This window comes from Suricata suricatta, chromosome 12 (assembly GCF_006229205.1).
Source record: "Suricata suricatta isolate VVHF042 chromosome 12, meerkat_22Aug2017_6uvM2_HiC, whole genome shotgun sequence".
Classification (NCBI taxonomy): Eukaryota; Metazoa; Chordata; class Mammalia; order Carnivora; family Herpestidae; genus Suricata; species Suricata suricatta.
Window position 1 is genome coordinate 77178349 of NC_043711.1, and position 18106 is coordinate 77196454.

The following is an 18106-nucleotide window of genomic DNA, read 5'->3' on the forward strand; positions in this document are numbered from 1 at the left end:
TCAGCTTTGCTCAGTGCTTTATTGAACCAAGGCCCAAACAGATGACGCATCAGGGCCTTCAAGCACAGCCCCTCACACATCCTGAGGTTCAGAATCCAGACGTGGCTCTGGCCTTGGCTTCACTGCCTCCATGACATTTTGTCTTGAATATTTTCAAACCTTAAAGTGTAAAGACTTTGTCCACACAGACAGACACATATATATTCTTGCCGCAAGCTGTCACACTCACTGAAATGCTTCCACTCAGCGGTTTGGTGGGGGGAGGCATTGGGCATCCATGACTATCCATCCATCCACCCATCTTTCATCCATCCGTTCGTCCATCTGTCCATCCACAACAAGACAGCAGCAAGTTCTGACCAGTCAGGCCCTGGGGTTCACAGTAGTGAGGTCTGGGCTTCCAGGGGCTCAGGATGCAGGCCTTAGCCCTTGTCCAAGGGCCCCTGAAAATAATAGCCCTTTCTGAGGCAACAGAGGCTAGGGTCAAGTGGCTAATTAACGTTCGGAGTTTCTAACCCCAGCTGGAGAGGAGGCCTAATCCTCAGCCTGTGAATATCCTGAGATGGGCAACAAATCAGACAAATGAATCAAGCGTGCGGGTAACACTGAAACCGGAAAGAGTAAGAGCTTAATGTTTGTGCTGGACGTGTTCATGTGAAGGGAAAGGAAAGAGAAAGAAAAAGGGAACACGGCAGACACACTGAGGAGTGCTGGAGAGGGCCTGGCCACAGTGCCAGCTTCACTCCCAGGGAGGGGTTCTGTCTTGGCCCGTCCTGGGGGGCTCTGGCTTTCCTCCGGCCACATACAAACAAAGCCTCTAGAGAAAGGGGGGGGTCTTTTCTGGACATGGGAAACAAAGGGTTAACTCAAACAAGGAAGGAAAAAAGCAAAAAGGTTCTTGCAGGACACAAAATACTTCCTTTGAGCTGGACTTAGTCCAATTTCACCAAGTCAACAGGCTAGGCTCCTCCAGGGGCTGGGCTGGGGTGGGAGTGGGACGAGGGTCTGGAGTATGATTGAAGGGAGACAGAGGGACCAGGGCTGGGGGCAGACAGACAGGACACCCTCACCGCCCTTCCCCTGGATGGCACCTGGGGCCTCCAGCAGACTCTCAGCCCCACAGGGCCCTGGGTGGCTGGCACCCAGGCCGTGAGGCAGAGAGGGTAGGCAGGACCAGTGCTGGCCTTCACTGGTCCTGCAGACGGCTACAGAGCTCCCGCCGGCTCCTCTCCCCAGCCCAGCTTCGGGTCTTGAGGCGGAAGGTCTTCAGCTCATCCTTAAAGGCCTCATGGTTCATGGGCCGGTAGTCCTGGGGCTCACAGAAGGTCTAGGGCAGGATGGGAGGGTCAATCAATATGGTGGAATGGTTAACTCTGGGAAGGAGCCCTCCCTTCTCCTTGGGCGGAGCCCATTCCCTACAGTCCAACCCTCCCACGCCCTATGGTACCGGGTGCTGCGGGAAGAACTCCTTATAGCCGCCCTTGAGGATATACATCTCTGGATAGTAGAGGCTGGGATAGTCGTTGGCAGCTCTGTCGCGCTCCCTGATGAAACGGCACCTGGGGCCAGCAGGGGTGTGGGGGTCAGAGGGCATGTGGCAGGAGGTATACCTCATGGGACCTGTTCTTTGCGCCCACCCCTTAGCAGGCCATGGGGTGCCACAGAAGGGTTGAGTAAAGGAATGTCAGACACAAGAACCCTTTTAGATCATTGGGCTACTGGGTCCAGAAAAGGAGATGGAAGGAAGGAGGTAAATCAAGGGAGTTGTTTCTAGAAGACAATCTTTGTTTAGAGATATCTGACCTGGACCAAGAAAGGGGAAGGAGAAAGAAGAGAAGTGGGCAAAATTGTAGAGATCTGTTCAGGAGGTCTGGACAAGACTTGCGAGGATAAGAGGTGGGGAGAAGAAAGATCAGTCAAACCCCGGAAGGGTCAATATCACTGAGGCTTGGGACAGGGCCCTTGAATGTTAAGGACACTTCCGGAGACTTAGAACTGAAATCTTGGTTGCGGGGGAGGGTGGCAATGGGTGGTGGATGGACATGAGGCCTGACAGGAAGGATGGAGAGAGGGATGTAGGAGGAGGGAGCCATGCTCAGGAAGGGAGGCTAAGGTCTGCTCCATGCAGGCAGGAGACAGAGGCCCAGGTCTAGGAGGGGCTGGGGCTGGGCTCAGGCCTCCGTGCATCAGATGGCTCCAGCATCCCAAAGCCCAGACAGAGAAGGTCAGGAGCAGACACCAGCTGGCTGACTCACATGCGGGGACCACGCTCAGATGAGAATTCACAGTGGAAAATGAGAATGATTCTCTTGTCCAGATTACAGGGCGTGATGGGGCTCCGTAGCAGGAAGGTCTCAGCGTCCCGTTCCAGGGGCAGGTTCACCGCAGTCTGCCAGAGGAGCTAAAGGTCAGGCTGCAGCCCTGGGCCTAGGTGGCAGGTCCCTCCCTGTGCACTCCCCAACTTTCAGACAGGTTACCCTACCTCTTACTGGGCAGGATCCTTCCCTATGGGAGGGTGCAGCCGCCCTCACTGAGTCACCCTCCCCGCAGAAGAAGGACAGACCTGGTGGGTCTTCAGGGCCTGTCCTCATCAGTCCACCTCACCTTGATGTGCCCGCCTTCATACTCGTAGGGGTACCTGCAGTCCACAATCACAAACTTCTCCACGATGTTGCTGAACTTGCCTGCCAGCAGGGCTGCCATCTGTGGGCCACAGAGGTGGGTCCCGGCAGGTCAGGCTGACAGGTGGGAGCTGCCCCCAACCCTACCACTGGTCTGGCCTTTTTCAGCCAGAAAAGGTTAACAGGCAAATAGCCATCCCAAGTGCGCCTGGAGAATGGCACATCCCCACATACCGTTTCTGGCGAGATATACTTGAGATCTTGGTGCTTCCCATCCACCGTCTGCAGAAGGAAGGCCTGAAGGGAAGAGAGAGAGACTGAGAAGAGGAAAGGGGGGAGGGAATGGGGGAGGGGAGAGGAGAGGAAAAAAGGTGAAACTGGCAAGACTAGGAGCCAGGAAAGGATGGAGTTTCTTTTCTAAGCACAGAAGGCCACACCAACTTTGACCTTCCAATTTAGCTCTGGTTCCCATAGCAACCAAGAGGTGCCTCTTCAGTCTGCCCTCCAGGGAACAACCCCTTTCCAAGGGTAAGTGAAGACGGGAACAGAAGAGCTGCCCCCCCCCCCCCCCCCGGCGGGCCATGACCCTGATAAGGCCAGAGGAGGCTTCAAGCTAGATGTTAGCTTGGAAATATTTTCCAAGGTTGAAATATAACTGATGCCCCCAGACAGACTTGAGGTAGAGTCAGGAGACCAAAGAGAGCTAGAGAGAGGAGTCTAGGTAAGAATAAAGGATAAGCTGCAAAGGATGAAGCAGGGAGTTAGGGGGAGGGGTTCTGGGAGGGGAGACGAAGGTGCCAAAGCAGCTGCTGAGCTTAGAGAGCCACATGGTCAGGGGTCAAGTCTGAAAGATGTCCCCAGTGCTGGTACCTTGGAGTAGTCCCCAATCAGTTCTCGGTGGTCACTGTCCAGGATAGTCTCAATCTCATCATGACACAAGGACTTTGAGCGAAGGACACGGGCTTTCTGTGGGGTGGATTGTGGCCGGGATCAGGGGCGAGGCTGACCCTCAGTGCCCCGTTCATCTGATACCTCTTTCCCTGCACCCTGACCTCTGCCACAAGCCCAGCCAAGAAGGGCTTGCAGGGTGGACTTGGACAGTGGCTGCCCAGCCCCACCCTGGGGGGGGGCACCCACAGGTTCCTCAGCCTCCCGTTGCTCCTCTGGAGGGGTCACACTCCTCCTCCGCTTGTTCTGTACAGGCAGGTCCCTGTCGTGGGGCCGCTCTAGCCTTTTGAGGATGGGTCGGATCACGCTGCAGGGCATGGACGGAGAGCGGAAGAGCCGCTGGCACTTGCTGTACATGATGAGGTCCTGGTAGGGGTGGCAGGTCAAGGGTCAGAGTGTCTAGCCCCTGCCCCCTACCAACCCCATCTGGAGAGTAGGGTCCCACCCCTCCAAGTTATGAGAGCCCCCCCCCCCCACTCCCCAGAGACCTACCTGCTCTTCCTCCTTTCCTGAGGTCTTGACCAGTGGGGCGCTAATGAGGCTCTCCATGCCTGGGGGGACCGCATTGTCGTCCTGAGGCCAAATCAGCAAGGATATGGTTAACATGCAGGCAAAGGCCAAACTGCTTAGGCCCCAAGTCCTCCAGCATGGCCCTCCTTGCCCCTGCCAGCACATCCACACAGCGTGGTCCCCCAGAACCAGGAAACTGCAGGGCCCCACTTGCTGTAGGGGCTTGCACAAAACCGTGAGAAGTGTGGCCATGGTGGAGGGCCTGGCTTCCCTCCTCCCTGCAGTGCCCTCCATCCTGCATCACCAGCACCAGCCACTGGCTAGTCTTTGGTAGGCCAGAGGTCAGGCTGTGACTCCATTAACTCCAATTCCTCTTCTGTCATCAGAATGAAGGTATCATCTCCCTGCAGGGGGCCAGTGCTCTCCTCTCTTGGGAGATCCTGGGGAATGACTGGGTACCTTTAAGTCACTCTCCAGGATGTCCACAAATCCATCATCCTCCTCAGAGGCCCCCTGGGTGGCAGTCAGAGGGAAGCGGGATCGGGCTGGGGGACTCCACTCTTCTACCTCCATCTTCCGCTCAGGGGTGAGACACTGTGCAGGGGGCAGACACAAGCTACTCAGGGTGGGAAGACCTCAGACAGCCCCCAAACCCATCCTTCTGAGGAAAGGTTTCCACTGCCTCAGGATTACCCTCCACCTTCTCCCAGGCTGCCTTCAGGGGCACCCACTCTACATGCAAGCCCACCCTGCATGGTTTGGCTCCCCTGATGTACCATCAGGTCAGGGGCTGAGCTTGGTCTCTGGGCAAAGGCTTCTCTTCGGTCAGCCCACTCTTCCAAAGCATGGGCATGGCTGGGATGTGAGGGTTTCCACGGCATCTTGAAAACAAATCCATCCTGTGGGCAAGATGCGGGGGAAGGGTGTCATCAAATGCCAGGGAACCACCCCAGCACACCCCTTTCTCTCCCTGAAGTGCTCCCACTCCAGCCTTCTGGACGCGCACATTCTCTTTGTCCTCCCCAAAACTGCGGGCAGCTCCGCCACACGCCTCGCTCTTCCTCCAGCTGCCAGGTGCTTGGGAGTTGGTGATGTTCCGTAGCACAGGGCTGTGGCCCAGAAGCCTCACCTAGAGAGCCAGGTAGGGCAGCAGGCGCTGAAGGCTGCATTCCTCTGCCACCAGCCCTGGCCCTACCTTCTCCCACCCCTCCTCTGACTCCCCCAGCTGGCCCATGCACCTCCAAAATCCCATCTCCCACAGCCAGACCAGGGACACCAGACCAGTTCAAGTCCACCCTCTAGGAGGCAACCCTGGATCCCTCCTGCCCCCCTCCTCAAGCCTGGCCAACGTCAGACCTCAGACAGCGCTCACCGGTAAGGACTGGAAGCGTCGAATGGCAAACTGCTCACTGCAGGAAGAAATTGGAACATGTCAGGGCTGGAGAGTAGAGGGCTGTGCAGGAGAGCAGGCACGATGCCCCTCTACCACACAGCCCTATGCATCTCTGTGGGAGGGAATGGGACAGCACCCTCCCCATGCCTACTTCATCCAACGGGCAGCAGGGGGGCAGGGACAGAGCCTGTGGTAGGTAGACTACCAGAGTGTGCCTGAGGGAGGCGGGAGCACTTACTTTCGGATGACCCGGCTGGCTGCTTGGATGGCCTGTTCAAACCTAGGAGAGAGAAAAGTCCTATGCAGTCCACCTCCTACTACAGCACATTGCCCACCCCCAGCATCAGGGCCCCAGTCCACAAGGCCTGGGGGCCAGGACTTAAGCCAGTAGACAGTGGAGGGAAAACGCAGGGAGACGGTCCAGGTATTGGGGAGGGGGAAATGAGAAGCAGCCTGGGATTTTGAAGCCTTCCCTGAATGGAAGGGGGCCCAGAGAATGGCAGCAATAGAGACAGCTGGGACAGGTCACAGGGTTGCTGAGGCGCTACCAAGGCAACGGTCTCGCCAGCCTGCCCACAGGCCTTCCACCTGTATGCAAATCATCTCAGCAGGGCCATATGGTGGCCAGGAAAGGCATCCATCCATCCCATGATGACAGACTGTGGCCAACAATGTGGGTATCTCCAGGGCCTGGATGCCTTCCCTCCCCTTGTGTGGGGTGCTCCTGGCTCCCTCCAGGACAGGGGCCTAGTTTAGTGTGCCCCTGGATCAGCCACAGTGTGCCATGCCAGACCCCCTAGTGACAAATGTTCAGGGTCACATCCTCTCCTCCCTCCTCTGGAATTTTCCGGGACCCAGCCTCCGTCCCACCCCCTTCTCCTGCCTTAGAAGAGGCCAGCAGGCAAAGAATTCCAACAGATGTTCCTTTTGAGGCTGGGCACAAGCTTCTGTAGATAAGCCCCACCCCCTAGCTATGTTACCAAGGACCACCTGCTATGAAAGGCTTTTGTGCGTCTATGTGAACGCAGACACACACACACACACACACACACACACACACACACACACACACACACACACACGCTTCTTTCTGTGAAACTGTAACCGTCACAGCAGGTGCAGAGGTGGGGGGTGGCCACTGAGGGCTAGTGTCAGGGGGACAACTCCCAGGGGTGGGGAGTGGTTGTGCCCAGACAACCTGGCATCAGGAATGACCAATTTCGTTGGCTTCGTTTCCAGTCTGCACCTGGGCCTCAGGAGTAAAGCAGGGACAGCTCTGTGTTGCCACCAAAAACCGACCTGCAGTCCCCCCACCTCCACCCATTTCTCTCTGTTTCCTGTTTGTGAACAAACCCTGTAGCCCAGCCCAATCTGATCAGAAGCCGTGGAAGGAAAGATAACCACGGCTCTAACCCCAAAGCCATAGTCCCCCAGCCCAGTCTGGAGATGCTCAGCTGTCCCCACTAAGGCCTGGCAGCTGCTCTCCCTGCTGGGGCTCTCACAGCTGGATGGGAACAGCTGTGGTCTGGAAGACACTATCATGCCCCACCTACAAGGGCTAAGGATCTGGCCTCAGCAGAACTCTATCTCCACTCTCTTATAAAATGCCTGGTCCAGAGGTTCCTGATAAGATGGTCAAGAACTGGACCAACCTGCCATAATGGTTTTGTTTGGTCTATAGCGAATTAAATGTTTTGAGTCAATCGGACCATATTTTTAAATTATGATATTTCACAGGAAAGAAGTAATAAACATCTGTATAGGCAAAAGAGAAACAGGACACACATCAGGGATGTATTCCCACAAGCCAAGGGCTGGCTGAAGTATCCACTGTTCCAGAAGCCACTATCCCCACTACCTGGCCCTGAGACCACAGTCAGCTGCTCCTATGGGAGCAGACCCTTTTCTGAGACAGGAAGCAGAACCTCAGGACTTGGGAAGGTCAATTAGTACCCCCTATATAGGGATAGGAGGGGTCTGGGCATTTTCCCAGGCTTTCCCAATGGGTTTATGTCGAAACTGGGATTCCCAAAGGCAGGTAACAACTTCTTGGTTGTAGAGATCCCTTTTCTTTTTCTCTTTCTTTTTGAGAGAGAGAGAGAGAGAGAGAATCTTAAATCTTAAGCAGGCTCCAAGCTCAGTATGGAGCTTGACAAAGGGCTCGATCCCAGGACCCTGGGATGGTGACCTGAACCAAAATCAAGAGTCAGATGCTCAACCTACTGAGCCATTCAGGTGCTCCAGTGGAGATCCCTTTTCTGTACTTACGTCTGTTCTGCCATCTGTGGGTCCATGGGGCTGGGAGAATCCATGCAGAGACCTAGGGGGACAGAGCACCTTGGTTTGAAAGTAGTGCCCATCTTCTGCACACTTTCCCCACACTATGTCCCAACCATTTTCAGAGAAAGGAAAAACCTATGTCTATTTTAGATCTTGACACATTAAAAAAATGAAACAAAAACCCACCCATGAACCCCAAGGGCTGACACACTGCCCTCCCAATTGTGCAGGGCTCCACTTCCTGTTTACTATAGAAACTCCTCTGTATAGAGTTTGGGAGGAGGGTTTAGTTTAGTTATTTATTTTGATAAAGTGTGCATGACTGTGGGGGAGGGGCAGAGAGAGGGAGAGAGACAGAATCCCAAGTAGGCTGTGTGCTGTCACCATGGAGAACTTTGAGATCATGACCTGAGCTGAAATCAAGAATCTGAAGCTTAACCAACTGAGCCACTAGATGTTCCTCCTCTGTATAGGTTTTTAAACCAAAACTTTGCTAAGCATTTTTCTTGAACTGGTTTAATTTGTTCTAGAAGAGATAACAGCTTTTTAAAGAAAAGGTTATATAGCTAAAGGCAAGTGAATGTTATAAAATGACCAAGTTTTAGCCCTAATGCCTCCCAGGTGGGGCTGTGATTCAGGAACTTTGGCGCCTGGTTTTAAATAGGTAAGATCTCCTCTCCCCAAGCGGGCCCCGCCCGACAGCCCGCTCAGCCAGTCTCGGCTGGGTGTGGTAAGCCCCAAGAGAAGTGGGCAGGTGGAGGCTCCTGTCTGTAGGGAAAATGTTAGTCTTATCGGCAGGAAAGTGGGGAGATTCAGGCAGCCCCCCAAGTCCCCCTGTTCCCCTGAGCCTCACCTGCATCAGAAGATTCAGAGGACTCAGACGACAGGGAAGATTCAGATGCTCGCCTCCGGGACAGGGATAGGTGTGTGAGCAGGCTGCCTACCTGACTTTTTGGGGTCTCACTGGAAGGCAACAGGGACCCACGGAAAGAGAAAGGCAAATGTGGGGCTCAAGAGCTGGCTGGCCCATGTTCCCACCAGCCACACCTCTGAGTGGCCCACCACTGCCCCAGGGATGTGACGGCACTGAGGGCCTACCCTCTTCTCTGGGCCTTCTGCAGGGGCCTTAAGTGTCTTTTCTCTGTTGATTAAGAAAGAGGTGAGCCCAGGGCAAGAGCAAGAAGCTGGGGTGGGGGCCACTCTGGAGGATGGCAGGGCAGCAGAGGAGCCCAGGAGGGCCTTCCTCAGAGCTCTTCAGACCCCTACCCATCTGTCTGGAAAGAAGGCCAATACTTGGTCTCTATTGCCGCTGAGGGCAACCCAGACTGGACACTGCAGCCTGTTCAGGAATCAGGACTACTGTTTAACCCCTTAACCCCTGGCAAGAACTAGGGGTGGAGGGAGCAGGGGCATTGACATAGGAGAATCAGGCTGCTCGCCATCCTCAAGTTCCCACTCCAAGCTCAGGATCCCCTGCCTGGGGCAAAATACTGGTGATTAGGGCAGAGGTTAGGGAGGCAGCATGGTGGAGACGTTGGGGGGAGGGGAAGGGGGAGGGACAGTCATCTCCAGAGGTTTGTGCTGCCAAGAGCAAGTCACCTGGAGGGTGTGAGCAGCACACACCTGGCCTCATCGTCCTTGTCCCGGGTCCCTGAAGCAGGCTCTACCCAGGACCCTCCCAATTCCGCCTCTCAGATTCGACTCCCACACCGGGACCAACACCCTAGTGCGGGCCTCTCACCCCACACCCCGCGTCGGTGGGGCGTCCTACCTGCCCAGCCCGGCGAGGTTGTGCATGGTCTGGGTGAGCGTGGTGACCGGCGAAGAAGCGGTCGCGTGCTCCGGGGACTCCACGAGGCCACGAGCTTCCAGCCGGAGGCCCCGGAGGTGGCTGGGACGCTCGGCGCCACCGCGCACGCCGGCAGGACTAAGAGCCGAGCCCGACGCGGGCTCGGGCCAGGGCAGCTCCATCGCGGCGTGGCCCGCGGAAGGCTGGCCGGAGGGCCGGGCGCTGGGCGACGCCGGGCACAGCTGGCGGGGACGAGGCGGGGAGCGGGGCCCGGGGTGGAGGGGGGAGGGAGGGAGGAAGAGCCACGGGGCCGAAGCGAGGGAGGACAGGGAAGCGGGGAGGGTGGGGCGGGGTGGAGGGACGCAGGGATCAGCCACTAGTCCGGGAAGCCTCTAAGCAGCAGCTGCCACCTCCACCTCCTTATATATTCGAAAAATAACAGCGGCCGCGCCGCCGGACGCCACCAATGGGGGCTCGGGTTAGAGAAGGGCGGGACTGAGGGCGGGGCCCGCGGGGTGAAAGGCGCGGAGGCTGGCCAGCCGGGCCCCGCGGAGTTCCAGGCTTTGGTTGGGGCTGAGGGACCGCGGTTTCTCCTGAGCCCCCACGCGCCACTCCCCGCCCCTCCAGCCAGGACTCGAGGATCTTGGCTTCCCAAATTCTGCTTCTCGGGGGGATGTGGTTTGGAGTTACATTCCCCCCCCCGCCCCCACCTCCGGGCCGAGAGGGTCCCTGAGGAAGCAACACCCACTAGGGTGGCCACAGAGGGACCCCACCCCGGAGATTTAACACCACCTAGACTCATCAGTAGGCCCCGTGAAAGGCTCCACTCCAGGAGTTTGCCAGACAAGGCTACGCGGTGCGGTCTGGGTTTGTCACTCAATCGACCCGGACGTTGAAGCGTGGAGAAGTTCATTAACTCGTTCAAGGTCACACTGGGCAAGTGGTGAAGCAGAAATTCACCCCAGGCGCTCCTGCAGCCTCCCTGCGCTCGCGACAAACAGCGCAGAGCGTCCCTAAAGCATAATTGTCAAGCGGAGCCTCTTCCCTCCCCTCGCCCCTCGCACATGAGGCAGACCCGAGGTGGGGGCCTACGATAGGATACGTGTGACCCAGAGGAAGCTCTAATGCCTGACCTAGCCATAGGTTTTAGCGACTGGGGCCGAAGAAGGTGTTTACGACCTCAGAACCCAATTATGGAAGTATCTCATACCCATTGAAGATTTGGCTAATGTGATGTCAATGGCATCATATTGTTTAACCGGTGTGTCTTTGATGACCAGGGAAACTGAATTTACCACTAGTTTAAACTGAGCATCTTCTTGGGCTGCTGGGTGGCTCAGTCAGTTGAGCCTCCGACTTCTGCTCAGGTCATGATCTCACAGCTCCTGGGTTCCAGTCCCTCGTGGGACTCTGTGCTGACAGCTCAGAACCTGGAGCCTGCTTCCGATTCTATGTGTCCTCTCTCTCTCTCTGCCCCTCCCCTGCTCATGATCTGTCTCTCAAAAATAAATAAATGTTTAAAAAATTAAAAAAATAAACTGAGGATCTTCTAACTAATCACTTTCCAGCAATCCCGCTTTCCTGGAATGAGACCAGAAGGCTGCACCCAAAAGTGAATGGGTGGTAAGCTGCTTTTGCATCCGGTCTCCCAGTGAAGAGTTGGCCTCTGGCTGGATGGAGCACAGCTGGGAAAGCAAGAACTGAGGCTTTGCGCCTCTTTCCGTGCAGTCCCATCCCTCCTGCCAAGGTGCAGTGGGCCAGAGTGCCAGAAGGGAGGACCTGGTAGTAGGGGGTTGGGTGGCTAGGGGGCTTGTGGAAGAAGGGGATACAAAGACCCCAGTCCCATCTGAGAGTGGTGAGGAGGAGGGTGGGGTTCATGACTTTTCCTTCTCCCAACATTTTGTGCAGCTTCTGTGATGTGTCAGGTGCTATGCTTAGTGCTGGACAGAGCTGAGGTTTCAGGTTCATCCACCCTGGATCAAGGGTCCAGCTCCCAATCTCTAGCCACTCACTACTCACACAGTCCAGGCTGTGGCTGTCCCCAGGATAGGGAATTGGGGGTAGGAGACAGTCTGTGAGACCTCCCACTTCAAAGACCAGAAATAAAACTGAAGGGTTGCATTTTCAAAATCAACCCAGCAGGTGTTACCCACCCCCAACACACACACACACACACACACACACACACACACACACACACGAGATCGTGCTTACATGCTTCTATAGGGTGTGGGGAGAGTGTGTCTGTGTGTGGCCAACAAAAGGTGGGGGAGTGTTACACTCTTGAATCCTTTGAAATCTCACAGTCAGAGGTCACCTCTGGGCCAGTGAGGAGAGCCCAAGACCACAGAGGGGTCATTCCAGAGCATCCCACATATCAGCTCTGTGTATCTTTCTGCATCTCCTTTTGCCAGCTAGATCACAGATTATGTGCCCAATTTAAAAACAGATGGTCAATAAAGTAAGATAAAATAGATATTTGCAATCATATTGTATGAGGAACAACTCCCCGTATCCAGCCAGGTCCTGGTAACAATGACAATTCTGGGCTTCAGAAAGCTCCCCTTCCCATGAAAGGAACACTGTGCCCTGAACTGCACATATCAAGCTCTGGGCTCACTTAAGGGGATCTGGTGTGACCCTAATACCTTGGCAGAAAAGAAAGAAAAATTATCACATATTTGGAAAATCCTCCTGCTTCTCCAAACCTATTCCCACATGGTGTCTTTGTGGAACTCATTTTCTAGTGCCTTTTCTGTCATGGCTTGTGACATGTTAAATGGTTTTTAAAATTGGAACATGTTACCGGGATGCCTATATAGCTCAGTCAGTTGAGTGTCCAGCTCTTGATTTTTGGCTCAGGCATGATCTCACCATTTGTGCGTTCAAGCCCCATGTTGGGCAACATGCTGACAGCATGAAGCCTGCTTGGGATTCTCTCTCCCTTTGCCCCTCGCCTGCTTGTGCTTGCTCTCTCTCTCCCCCTCAAAAATGAATAAATAAACTTTTAAAAACTGGAAGAAAGAAAGAAAAAGGGGCAAAAAAATTCAAATGGCACAAAACAGCAGTGAAAAGTCATTCTCCCACCCCACACAAATCTTCAGGACAGATGCAGTCACTATTATAAAGTTGTTGCATATTCTGGAGATAGTCTATGACAGTCCTAGGCAATCGAAACATAATGGGAGGCACAAATATGAGCCAAATGCATAATTTAAAATTTTCTAGTGGCCACATAAAAAATATAAAAGAAATTGTTAAAATTTTAACATTTTATTTGACCTAATATATTCAAAATGTTATCATTTAAACATATTATCAATACAAGAATTATTAATTCAATATTTATTTTGAAAGTTTATTTTGAGAACAAGAAAACACATGAGTGGAGGAAGACTTAGGGAGGGAGAGAGAGAAAATCCAAGCTGGCTGGATGGGGGGCTCAATCCCACGCATGAACTGTGAGATCAGATGCCCCTAATTATATGTTTTAGATACTTTTTTTGGTACCAATTTTCAAAGTCCAAAGTGCATTTTACACTCACAGCATACCTGAGCTTGGACTTGCCACATTTCAAGTGCTCAATAACCATATGGGATTAGTGGCTACTGTAGTGGACAGTGCAGGTCTATATATGTACAAGCATATGTCCATATTTTTATAAATATAACAGTATGTGAAACATTGTCTTACACCTTACTTTCTTTTACTTGAAGATGGATCTATATTAGTACCAGAGTGGCATATATTTACTCATATTTCCCTAATGCTGAACATTGAGGTTATTCGTTTTTACATTGATGTGGCAGGTACATACAGAATGAATTCCTTTTTTTTTTATGCTTTTTATTTTTGAAAGACAGAGAGAGACATCACGAGCAGGGGAGGGTCAGAGAGAGAGGGAGATACAGAATCTGAAGCAGGCTCCAAGTTCTGAGCTAGCTGTCAGCACAGAGCCCAATGCAGGGCCCGAACCCACGAACCGTGAGATCATGACCTGAGCTGAAGCCGACGCTTAACCGACTGAGCCACCCAGGCACCCCCAAAGAATGAATTTCTAAAAAGCAATTATTACAAGATACAAGCTTTATTTATTGAAATCTCTTTTTTCCTTTCCTGAATGTCATTTCCTCAGGCTGACTGAGCTGAAGAACAGAGACCAAATCATTTGCCTCTCCTCTCATCTCCAGGCACCTCATATAGGTCCAAGTCCAAGGTTGGCCTCTGACGGATTTCTCTTAAAGAGATGTTAAGGGGTGCGTCGGGCTCTGTGCTGACAGCTGGAGAGCCTGGAGCCTGCTTTCGGTTCCGTGTCTCCTTTTCTCTCTGCCCCTCCCCCTCTCATGCTCTGTCTCTCTCTGTATCAAAAATAAATAAAACATTAAAAAAAGAGAGAAATGTTAAAAGTACACACAGATGTTTGTTCATTGAGTCATCGTTAGTAACAATGAAATGCAGAGAGCAAGCTGAATGTTCTTACAGAGCAGCAGCTAATGAGGTGATTTCTCTAAACTGTGGAACACCTGCCGCTTTTAAAGAGAATGGGCATGGGGCACCTGGGTGGCTCAGTCAATTAGGCATCTGACTTCAGCTCAGGTCACAATCTCACAGTTCGTGAGTTTGAGCCCTGCATCTGGCTCTGTGCAGAAACTGGAGCCTGCTTCAGATTCTGTGTCTCCTTCTTTCTCTGCCTCTCCCCTGCTCATGCTGTCTCTCTCTCTCTCAAAAATAAATAAATGTTAAAAACAAACAAACAGACAAATAGAGAGAATGGGCATGGGGGCAGGTAGGGATGCTTGGCATCCAACAGGGGCCAAATAAGTAATTGTTGATATTCATATGATTATATATTGGGCTCTCAGAAAATAGTCTTTTGAAGAAAGTGTCCCTAGAGTAAAAGAAAGTTGAAACTCACTGATGAAAATAATTATTGACATGAAAAGATGTTCACAATATGGGCTACAAAATATGCCAACTGTGGTCCCATTAAAAACAACATGCACAGAAAAGTATCTCACAAGGATATTCTCTGAGTAATGGAAGTAACTATTTCTATCCTCAACATCTTCTGTATTTTAAAATGTTTCCTAAAGCACAGGTACAATTTTTAAGTTAATTAAAAGACCATGCTCTCAATCTGGTAGTTCCCCAAACAATTAAACATAGAGCTACCATATGACCCAGCAACTCCACACCCAAGAAAAATGAAAATATATGTCACACAAAAACTGGCAAACAAATGCAGCATTATTTGTAATGGCCAAAACAGAAATAATCCAGTGTCCATCAAATGATAAATGTCTTATATTCATACAATAGAATATTATTCAGCTGTAAGAAAAGAATAAAACACCAATAGATGCTTCATCGTGGATGACTGTTGAAAATAGGACTCTAAGTGAAAGAAGCCAGTCATAAAAGACATATGTTATTTTATTCCATTCATATGAAGTATTGAGGCAGGGATTTCTTTCTAAGGTGATGAAAATGTTCTAAAATTGACTGTGGTGATAGTTGCATATATCTATGAATTGTATATGCTAAATGGGTGAGTTGTATGGTATGTGAAATATATCTCAATAAAGCTATTAAAATAAAAGGGTGGAGGGAGTACCTGGGTGGCTCAGTCAGTTAAGAGTCCGACTCTTGATTTCAGCTCAGGTCATTATCTCATGGTTCATGAGTTCAAGCCTGGCGTCAGGCTCTGCACTGACAGCACTGCTTGGGATTCTCTCCCCCTCTCTCTGCTTCTCTTCTGTGCTCTCTCTCAAAATAAATAAATAAACTTAAAAAAAAATGAAAGGATGGGGGCACCTGGGTGGCTCAGTTAATTAAGTGTCTGACTTTTGTCATTGGCTCAGGTCATGATTTCTCAGTTTGTGAGTTCTAGCCCCACATTGGGCTCTGTGCTGACAATGTGGAGCCTGCTTGGGCTTCTATCTCTCTCCCTCTCCCTCTGCTCCTCCCATGCTTTCTCATGCTCTTGCTTGCCCTCTCTCTAAAAATAAAAAAAATGAAAGTATGAATAGAATTATGGAAGATTGGGGGAGAAATGAGGTTTTTCTCTTGGGACTCTTGGCTCTAGGAAACCTAGAGATGTCCTCAAATATCTGGAAAACCTCTTTCCTGCTAACTGTATCCTCCATCATTAGGCCCACATTGTCTTCAACTTCCAGGCCCATCCTTGGTGTCTTACAAAAAATACCAGTAGAGCCACTTCTAGGACAAAAAAAGAAGCCACACACTTATGCGCAGCACAGCCATTTCCAGACATCTGGTCTACCTGCTGCCTGTAGCAGGGCATAGGCCCATTTCCACTCCACCTCAACTGAACAGTTCCCACATCAATCCATCTGGAGCCCAGAGATCCCCCCATCTCCCTCTGTAAGCTCCAGCTTTCCAATCACCCACTTTAGGGAAGTCCACAGTCCACCCTCTCTTCTCTTGGCCTAGGCTGTCCAAAGCTGCCCACTAGGCCTAATACCCATTCTGCTTACCTAATCATTATCCTTCATGCCCCTCAGCAAGCTTTCCACTCTCCTTTTAATTTTAAAGGTCCTGTTGTCCTTGCTTATTGAAAAACACTTGGAAAATTCAGCAAAGTACAAAAAAAAAGAAGCCCAACCATTGTCCATTCACCCAAACATACATTGATTATAAGCCAGGATGGGTGAAGAGGCAGGAGGGACATACGTGTACATAGATGAAATCACCAAAATACAGACGCAGTTTCCTGAAACTGTGTGGTAAGGAGTTTCGGACAGGTTAGCCCTACATTCATCTTTGCACAGAGACTATATACCCATTATGGACCAAGCACTGATCTGGTCCCTGTAGGGAAAAATCTCCCATGTTCTTCTAGACCTTGTGATTAGAAGAATATTTTTTATGTCTCAAGAGTGGAAAGGCCTAAGTAAGACACAAAACCCAGAAACAATAAAGGAACAAATTGACACAGTTGCTAACTTAAAGGTTACAAACATCTCATACCTAAGATTCCCTAGGCTATGTGAAAGGACAAGTAGCAGACTGGAAGAAAATATTTGCAATATACTTAACAAAGATTTTGTGTTCAGAGCATATGAAGAGCTCCTATAAGTCCACAAAAAGACAAATACAAAAGAAACATGGACAGAAAGTATGACTGGAAAATTCACAGGAAATGGCCACACTACTGTGACTAGAAAATTCACATTCAAACAGCATTCAAAGAAAAATACACACTAACACAGCAGTGAGTTACACTTTCTCCCCTTTGGCCTCTGGAACACCATACAGGCCTGGTGGTTCTCCAACCTTTTCAGCTGTTTTTCATGAATTTCTTGTTAGTCCTTTCTTGAACCCTTAACCTTGGAGAGCCCAGGGTGCTGTCCTTGATCCTCTTCTTTGTACACATCCACTTGCTTGTAGCCTCATCCAGCCCCAAGTCCTTAGCCCATCCCCCTGGGTCATAGCCTTCCTCTTTGACTACACACCTCACACTACTCTAAGAGATTTTTTGAAAAACCACTGCAATGGGGCACATGGATGGCTCAGTTGCTTAAGCATCTGGCTTCGGCTCAGGTCATGATCTCGTGGTTTATGGGTTCGAGCCCGGCGTCAGGCTGTGTGCTGACACCTCGGAGCCTGGAGCCTGCTTCGTGGATTCTGTCTCCCCCTCTCTCCGCCGCTCGCTCAAATATAAATAAAACATTAAAATATATTTTAAGCAAATAAAAATAAAAACACTGCAATGCATTCATTGTCTTAAGAATATGTCATTTTTATTTGGTGGAGGCGGAGGTTTCAGAGATTTATGTGTATGTATGCTTTTATACATATAAATGACATTATTTCTGTAGGTGAAAACACATTTATGCCTGTATGCATGGAAAAGTCCAGGCAGTGACACACATATGTTATCAGTGTTTATCTGTGGATTTTGGATTACTATCAAAAAGATTTAAAATTGTAATGCTGCTTATAAAAATAATCTAAGTGTGTAACAAAAGGCTACATAAATTAGTGTTCATCCATAATTGGAACAATATACAACTATTAAAAAGGATGCTGGCCATACTTTATCGAATAGCAGAATTCTTATCACTTGATGCCAGGTAAAACAGCAGGAGATGCCAGTTATAGAGTGCATACATCTGATGCCAGTTTTATGCAACAAATTTATAAAAGAAAACTGCGTGAACCTAGAGAAAAGACTGGAAGGAAACGTATCAAAATGTTACCTGTACATGCCTCCAGGTGTTGTGGTGCAGGTGAGTTTTAGTTTCCTGTATTTTTCAGATTCCGCAAAACCCGTGGGCTATTCTTGCTGTCACAAAACAAAAACCACAAAACACAGTTGTTACTGTATAAGCAGCAGATCGGTGCCCACTGGGCGCAGAAGCCGGGCACCGCGCCCCTGCCGGCGCGTTTGCCCGCGGGTCTCTGGACTCCCGAGCATTGGCTGGTCCAGCAGGCCGCAGCGCCCCCCCGCGGTCGGTCTGGGATGGCGGGGAGGGGGGTGGGCGCGGAGGGCGGGGAGGCGGTGCCGGGCGTCCCCGCGCTTCCCGCGAGATCCCGCTCCG

The 18106-nt window shown here is 51.1% G+C and overlaps 1 protein-coding gene across 1 annotated transcript; it reads right to left on the minus strand.

Annotated features, from left to right (window-relative positions):
• CDC25B (cell division cycle 25B) lies at positions 1-9818 on the minus strand. The gene is given in 16 exon segments (XM_029918328.1): positions 1-1327; positions 1448-1559; positions 2256-2389; positions 2605-2703; positions 2856-2918; positions 3492-3587; positions 3759-3935; positions 4062-4142; positions 4539-4673; positions 4856-5002; positions 5005-5208; positions 5452-5488; positions 5711-5752; positions 7741-7792; positions 8606-8715; positions 9524-9818. Coding segments are annotated over 16 exon segments (1830 nt in total). The 5' UTR covers positions 9724-9818; the 3' UTR covers positions 1-1186.
• Between the last annotated feature and the right edge of the window lie 8288 nt (positions 9819-18106).